Genomic DNA, 8,529 nt, shown 5'->3' with positions numbered 1-8,529 from the left:
AACTTTTTAGTTTTATCACATATATACTAATCAATATTTGGTGTGGCCACCCTTTGCGATTAAAACAGCTTTTGCCCTAGGTTCTGCATAGTTTTTCAGGTAGCTTTCTTGAAGCATCTTGGAGACGTTGCCACAGTTCTTCTGGATTTAGTCTGTCTCAGTTTTTTCATGTCATTCCAGACAGACTGGATGATGATCTCTTTATCACTGGATTATTACAATTAACTGGCTTAAATCCATTTTTTGGCCTAAGACGTTTACACAGTAGTACACACACACACACACACACACACTTCATTTTCTTTATTTTATCTTATGATCAGGGTTTATATATATATATATAAATTTTAAATGTAAATAACGTATATATAAATTTTAAATGCTGCTGTCAAATCTAGGCTCTACAGTGGCCTTAGATTTATATAATCTTAATATTGTGTGGCACAAAAAATATCAGAAAACACAAGAAGAATGGTTGATTCTGTTTAATGATGGTATTATACGGGGGGAACATTAAAACAAGTGACGAAAATGACTCACATCAAAACCAAAACTATGACAAGACCCTGAACACAATGCATATCTCTAGTGTGACCATGAAAACATCAAAAGGCTAAAAACTGACATAGGCAAGCATACGGATCTCGTTATATAGAAGGGGGAAGTAAAAATGTACCCAGAATAAATAGAGAGATGGAAAAGTTAGTATATGTATTACTGCAGGTTTATTCAAGACAGGGGTAACGGAGATAAAAGATCATTAGAAATTCAGCAAATACTCTTAATCAGTCACATTTCTGATTTATCCGCAACAAACTCAGAACGTGAAACTTTGCTTTGGTAATTATATAAAGTGATTTCCAAAGGGACTGAATTTATTCAGAAATATAATGATCTAAGTTTTTTTTGTTAATATTACATAAGGATTTTATATAGTAAATGCCCTCTAGTTGAAATTATGATAGGAGAAATTCATTTATGTGTTAAATTTTTTATACATACAGTCTATTGGTTTGGAGCAAAAGCATTTAGAGTGAAGTGTAAAGCACGCTATCATATTTACATCACGTTTTTATGTTTAAGTGGTACTCACATCTGTAACAAATGTATGAAAACTTCTTTATTCAATACTTGGTGTCTGAGATTTGAAAAAACAGAGGGCTTCAAATACACAATACAACTATCTTTTCTTAAAAGTGCAATTCTTTTTTTTTTGGTAGAAAGTAAAAAAATATATATCCTTAATTTCTATATAAGTAGAAATGTTATTTTCATTAACAGCATTTTTTAACGTTAAATGAGCCCTAAAACCAGTGACTAAAATTGGATGTTTGTCACAATTCTGATTCTGAACGAAAAAGACAAAACAAAACATTCATTTCACCATCAAACAAGAAGCATGGGGTGATCAATATCATGCCCCATGCTGTAATGTTTGCTTGGACTGGTAATTAGTAAAGTATAATACTTGATATTGTAGTTCAGGACAGAGGATAGGATTCAGCCCATATTGATCATTGCCAATACTATAGGGTTTTAAGTACATGGTAATTAAAAATACAAAGATAAAAAGCTCATTTGAATGTAGGCTTATAATAAAGCTTTGCTGCACCATAGCACTGTCGCTCATGCAAACTATTTCAATACAACAGCGAACAAAAAGGTCAAATAAAAGCGAGCAGAACATTGTAATGAAAACACCTGTGTACGAAGTTGAATTCTGGCTTGTAACACTTTCTAGTTTACAGAGTATCAGCGGCACTAGCAGGTTGTTCACCTGCTACTGTCAACATATTGTGTGTTTCCCAAATATTATTCAAGTATCTTTGCAAAAACTTTAAATAGCTTATAACAAAAAAAATCCTTAGCTTAGCTTAAAGGAGCTAACTGAAGGAGAGTCAGTTACACGCGATGCCACCGTCTCCGACCATCCTCCTCTCAAGGAGCGAGCAAACTTCTTTCCAGTTACTTGAGTTCGTGAATTACGGCTGCAGTTTCCACTGGTTTTGGTAAACGTACACTGTAAAATGCTTGTTTTTTATTATCATTCTCCTGTGCTCCAGTACTTTTCTCAAGAAAGTGTTGGCTTTAGAGGCATCCTCTACTCGTCCTCAAATCAAAGTCTTCAATTACAGCCATACGCTGACCACATGAAATGTTTAAGATACATCTTCATCTCTCATTTCTTTCTTCTCTCCCTCGGTCAGTTGTGTGTTTGAGATGGCATGTCCCTCCGTCTCTGCTTTATGGCCCAGCTGTTCCTGGAGCTCTTTGACGACCCTCTCCAGGTTCTGCCGGGCGTCCCGCTCCTTCAGCAGGTCCTCTCTTAACTGCTCACGGTCCACTTCTGCTTGCTGGAGCTTTGTCTGCAGATCTTCAATCTGAGAGAGTGAAAAAGATGTTGCAAATTTTGTGCACATCCTATTATACTTTATTATATACAATGGGGTCATCAATGTGAGACCACTAGCGAAAACAGCCATTAAAACCAGCCAGGACACAGTGTAAATTTACCATCTGAACTTGGCTGTGTTCAAATATACCAACAGGATGTGCCAAATCTCACCTGTGAGGAGTACTTGGCCCTCAGACGTCCTGCCTCACAGCCCTTATCGCACACACGGAGCTGTCTCTCTTTGTCCAGCTCCCTCTTCAGCCTGCCACAGGACTCGTTGGCATCTCGCACCTTCTTCTCACACTCCACACGGAGGCGCTCAATCTCCTTCCTCAGGTTCCGCTTTGCTTCGATGGCGTCCCTCAGCCTGCCCTTCTTAGTCACCCTGACAAACTCCAGCTCCTGCGGAAGACAGTCAATATTATTATAAGATAACACATGAATCTGACAGCTTTTGTACAAAGGGCAGTGTCAAAAATGTGCTTATTTGATTGTGGAGTTAGTTTAGTATTACTTGTTGACTATGGAGGGTCAGAAAGCTCTCGGATTTCTTTAAAAATATTTTAATTTGTGTTCCGAAGATGAACGAAGGTCTTACGGGTTTGGAACGACTAGAGGGTGAGTAATTAATGACAGAATTTTCACTTTTGGGTGAACTGTCCCTTTAAACATTTGAATTTTGTGTTCTTTATTTTAAGTCATTATTTGATTAAAATTTGGAATAAAATTCTTTCAATTATTTTTTGAATTCCAGATTTTCAGACTTTTGGACCTCGCAGTAAGTACCTGCTGAAGGCTTCGTTTGGCTTGCAGAGCAGCAGCTAGTTTCTCCTCTTGCTTCACTCGCATGCGGATGATCTCCTGGAGGAATTTCTCTCTAGCCTCCTTAGAGTTAAGGTCACTGCAGAGCATCTGCTTGAGGACTTCCAGCTCAGAGTAAGGAGCCGCCCCCAGTCTCACCCTCTCATCATGCACCTCTGCAGTGCTGTAAGCGTTGAGGTTCATCACCCCTACGCCATTGGTAAAGGGAGAGGACATCAAGGAACAGGAGGCAGGAACTGGAATGAGAGAATAATACACCAGTGAAATAAAAGTTGCCAGATATTGCGAATGTTTTTCCATTTTTTACAGGATTTCTACAGATGTATTTAACCGCTAATCCTCTTTTTTGACATCCTACCTTTGCTACAGTTGTCAACCTCGATTTCTGTGTCTGAGTCCTCATTCTCCAGAGGACACTGTCTGACTACTGGAGTGGGCAGAGAGGTCTTGGCCACCGGCTGTGATTGTCTCTCTGCAGAGGGCCACCTCTTTCTTGGCCTGGAGCTCTCTGTCTTGCCTGTGTTGTGGCTCTCGGTGGGCTGAGAGAAACGTTGCGGTGGCTGCTCATTATTTTTAAATGTGGAAATGGGCAGTGATACATTTGGGACTACCAGGCTGTCTTGTCCTTTAGCAATCGATCTGAATGTCATGGGAAAATGAGATGTTAATTACATGGCCCGATCAAGTAAATGTATTGATGCATTGCATAGTGGAGATGATCCATGAATTACTTAAGGCTAATCAGTAGTGTACCTCTCATATGTGTGGCTAGGTGTTTCTCGCTCAGCAGAAGGAACTCTGGGAGACCAGGGCCTGAAGGCTGAAGGTCTTTGCTTGAACTGCAGCTGCTTAAGATCCTAAGAAGTGAAAAATAAGAGGGTTTCATTAGGGATGAAGATAGAATAAAGTTATTCTTTAAAAAAAATAACAACCTTTATCTCAAATCTCAATGTTTCATACTGTACATTATATTGCTGTGATGCCTGAATTCACTTGTGGCATTTAAAATGACTGATTTCAGGTTTTAGTGTTATATATTATTATTATATTATATTATATATTAATTTTTTTAGTTTATTTTTTTTATATTAGTGTAACCCTATATCATATTAAGTTCAAATTATTGAATTATATATATAAACTAAATATGAACCTAATATGATAATAATAAATGAAAGCTTTGAAATCACAATTATGAATGACAAATAATACTATCACTATCTAGATAATGCATTTCATAAAGAAAACAATAAGCCAATAAAATGTACCTTATTTGCAGATGCAGCCAGAGACTGTAGCCAATCAGCTTGCTTCTCTTTATCCATCGATGGGGATCTTGAGCGGTCATGTTTGGACTTTTTGGAGGGAATGGGACTGTAAGACTGTAAAATAAAAAAGAAGGGAAAAGAAAACGCACTGTGAGATGAAATACCACCCTGTGAAGCCAAGAAACCAGCACCGAGGTACAGCTTTGACCATGTAGGTGTCAAACCGACTTACAGCTTTCAGCAAATAACTGAGAGAAATCAGAGGTAAATTTAGCATCAGTCCAAATAACAATCAAACACTACAGGTATTCATGCAACTAAAAAGGGTTCCTAATCCTCCCCTTTGCCCTCAGGTTTCAGCATGTCAGATCCAGGATGTGTTTACCTTTGCCGTACCAATGACCTGCCTAAACCTGTGCCTTTCTGACTCAAGTTCAGGAATTTAAATCATCCCCGTATCCTGAACATCCAGACAGCCGGAGTTAGTGCGAAAGCTAGGTGAGGATAAACTCAGGAGGAGGTGCCGATACAAAAATGATTCACAATGAATGAGAAATGTGAGGTTTTCAGGTGAAAAACACCACATGGGTGAGAATTATGACTGGATAAATAAGGTCAGGCACTGTGGCTCAGTCGATGACTATGATGCGACACAAGGGGGAGATATCGGGCTGGATTTTGTCTCATACCTACTACAGTGACAGAAATATTGTAGTACACATTATTTAGCATTCGCTCTCTGTACGTTACCAATCTTAAGTAGCAAACTATAATAATAAACCCTTACTGTTATTCACAAGGCGTGGGTGCACGCTATGTGACCGGGGCTGTTTGGAGCCCATTCCTTCAATGCGGATCTGACTCACACTCACGCTAATATACACTTGCCTCCATGTCCAGCTTCAGTGGCAAGTTTACGGTGGGCAACGTGGACCTTGGAGCCGAGAAACACACAAAGCACACACTTACTTTCAGAGAGCGCAGAGAGGAGTAGCGGACCAATTCATGATCAAGAACTCTTCAGCCTGAGTGTAGCGGCTGAGAGAGCAGCCTCTTACCGAGTCAGTACACTTTCTGAGTGATTATACAGGCGTATAACGACAGAGGACTTGTAATCTTCTAATGCAGAAATAGTATAAAATATGTACTTCACGAGTGGAAAGAAATATATCTATAGATCTTTTCGCTGCTAAAGAGCCACTTGTTATAGCTTAGCATTCACACGGCCGTTGTAACTCCCTCACTGAACTCTGCTTTTCTGTAATAAATGGTGTAAAACAACAACAACAATCCATACATTACTCATTTGAGGTAATAAAATCAGACTAGCTTTTGATGACTTTTAACGTGTATATATATATATATATATATATATATATATATATATATATATATATATATAAATGACAATGTAAATGTATAAATAAATATATGTATATATTTGTATGTGTATAATTTCTTTTTTTTTTTTTTAGTGTATGATAATGGCAATTGGGAAACTTTAGACTTTAGTAAGGTGGGCGACATGTTGGAATAACCATAATCGAATACAATAAATTTTAAGTTTTGTTCCCAAGTAAAAGCATCAAATGGGAGCTGCTAAATAAACATGTATCAAGAAATTCTTTCATTTGTCAACTAAAAGCCATTTGGTCCCCCAAATGTAGAATTTTAGGAGCCAATGGAACCCCAGTATTTATTTATTTATTTTTAGAATCTGGAGACCTGCTTGCTTTGCGCAAAGAGAAGCACTGTTTTTTTCCCCCTTTCAAAAAATGCGGATGGGTAAAGTCAAAACATGACTCAAGTGTTGAACAACCACTGCACACCCAACAAAGAATGTCTGTCTGTGTTTGTTCCTTCCCTGAGGTCTGGAGTTCCAGGAAGACCAGGGCGTCCCAGACATAATAGTCTTTGACTGTGCACCCTCCCAGACACCACAAGGGAGCCGCTGATGCAACGTCCGCTGATCTGAAATCAGGACAGCCGTGACACGGCCCTCACTCACAACCACATCAAACGCGTGGCCTTGTGACACACATGCACAGCAGACTGTATCAAACAACTGGGTGAAACCACACAAACACACAATGGATGCAGATTAGGACATGTTCAACATCTGGACTCAAACCTACAGTTTTATAGAAACCTTAAAAGGAAGCCTGTGACCATCTGGATTTATTTTACAATTTTGGAAAATTCTAAACAAGGCGATTGCAAAGCACTACACATTACACTACGGATAAAATATTCATGCAAGATAAAACGTAACATACTCTATATTCTTAATCATGACTGAGAAAATGAAAAAAAGCACTAACAAGGGCTCCATTACTGACGGCGTGCATGAGTGAGTGATTGAAAGAGTGAGCGAGTGAGGGCCACATTTCCTCTCTGTAGTTTGCTTTGGCTGATGGCCCTGTGGGAACCCAGAGCGTCTGGTTCCTGAATGTGAGTGGGCGGGTTCGAGGAGCAGGACCACAGAGGAAACACAAAGCAGCAGGAATGTATACTTGAAGGCCAAGTACGGCTTACTCTTAAATTGGCCATTCAATCCTATGCCCTTTCAACTGCCTATTGTGCAAGATTTCTTTGAAGACAGGTTATAAAGGAGTGCTTTACGGCAAACATGAGGCTGAACATACACAGACGAACCGTGCATGTTTGCGCAGACATAACCGAAGCCTTTGCATGAATCAACTCATGAATTAAATTCTTTATTTTTATGTTAATGACAGATAGACAATAGATGGCAGATATTCAAATTATATACAATTTTGGAACCTATATTTATAAGACTTTACCAATATATCATGGATCACTAGTTTTTGCAATGTGTGGAAACAATAAAAAAAACACAATTGGGCTGAAACTGATTTTAAAAGTGTTTGAAAAATGAGATTTATGCCAAATGGTCCAAGATGTGCAGACGTCCCAGACAAATATTGTGTGTAACAGTTTGGAATGCATTGCTCCGTCCAAGAGCCATGGGTGCATGTTGTCATAAACTGGATTGGATAACATCTGACCACTTTTGCTTCTGATTTTGGAAAGACTAATAAAGCAAATATCGACCTTGTATTCGTTGCGATACACCATCCAGTTTGTTCAGGGAGATGGTGCATGCTCCAAATCTTTGTTGAAATTACTTGGAAGCTAAACAAGTGGAGTTACATTTGCCGTGAAACAAAAATAGTCTGCTCTATTGAACTAACTCGAGCAACTAACATCCTCACAATAATGCGCCATGCTGCCTGAAAGAGCTGTAGCGGTGGTGGTGCACAGCAACCAGGCACAACAAGTTTCCTATTACAGCTTTTCTTTTCCCCCCACGGAAATCCTACATGTAATCCCCAGATCTGTGTGTGCTTCGGCGTGCTCTGCCAAAGTCAAGGGCAAAATTGGTGAAGCGCACTTGGGTAGGAGTCTTCATGAGAGTATGTGTCTACATAAGAGTATGTGAGAGAGAAAGGATAAGATAATGCCAGCTGTCCTCATGCAAGTGCTTTGGAGGGTTTCAAAATTTATATTAAGCTTGGCTGTCACCAGGTGTCAGCTGGCAGATCGTTGCCATTTGAAAATGTCCCCAGCTTTTTTGCTTTCAGTGCCGGGGAAAAAAAAACACACCATCACGTTTCCCTTCAAGTCCATCCTCTTCCAGAAGTCAGATACGGGGCCTTAGGGAAAACCAATCTTGATTGGATTGTGCTAATAGCCTTTGGACTGGAGTTTTGCTGCTGTTTGAGCTGAAGAGGGAACAGACTTTTGAGGCAAAGGCGGAGCGTAACGCATAATCCTGCTCTGATAGTGATGGAGGAATCCATCTGCTTCAATATGCCGTATTCCAGCAGGCACATAAGGGTATGGTCTCATCGGACTCTTAAGAAGTCCTCCATTAAGTAGTCCACCTTCAGACTGCAAATAAAAAGCCTCCCCAAACTCATACATACAGCTCTACCAAGATTTCTCTTGATATCTTCATGAAATGGGTTGCATTTATGTCTAAATGGATCAAACTGAGCATGTTGTGGAGAGTAATGCTTA

At 39.4% G+C, this 8,529-nt stretch overlaps 1 protein-coding gene across 1 annotated transcript in view; it reads right to left on the bottom strand.

Annotated features, from left to right (window-relative positions):
* Positions 1 to 470: 470 nt before the first annotated feature.
* Positions 471 to 8,529, bottom strand: part of skib (v-ski avian sarcoma viral oncogene homolog b) — a 31,610-nt gene continuing 23,551 nt past the window's right edge. The window contains exons 2-7 of the mRNA XM_058792294.1: positions 4,486 to 4,599; positions 3,971 to 4,074; positions 3,576 to 3,856; positions 3,182 to 3,453; positions 2,567 to 2,797; positions 471 to 2,381 (exon numbers count right to left, since the gene is read on the bottom strand). Coding sequence (XP_058648277.1) covers positions 2,160 to 2,381; positions 2,567 to 2,797; positions 3,182 to 3,453; positions 3,576 to 3,856; positions 3,971 to 4,074; positions 4,486 to 4,599 — 1,224 coding nt within the window. The 3' untranslated portion in view covers positions 471 to 2,159. The remainder of the gene's footprint in view (positions 2,382 to 2,566; positions 2,798 to 3,181; positions 3,454 to 3,575; positions 3,857 to 3,970; positions 4,075 to 4,485; positions 4,600 to 8,529) is intronic.

Source organism: Onychostoma macrolepis, chromosome 11 (assembly GCF_012432095.1).
Source record: "Onychostoma macrolepis isolate SWU-2019 chromosome 11, ASM1243209v1, whole genome shotgun sequence".
NCBI lineage: Eukaryota > Metazoa > Chordata > Actinopteri > Cypriniformes > Cyprinidae > Onychostoma > Onychostoma macrolepis.
Note: the sequence above shows the minus strand (reverse complement) of the source record. Positions and strands in the feature narration are given on the sequence as shown.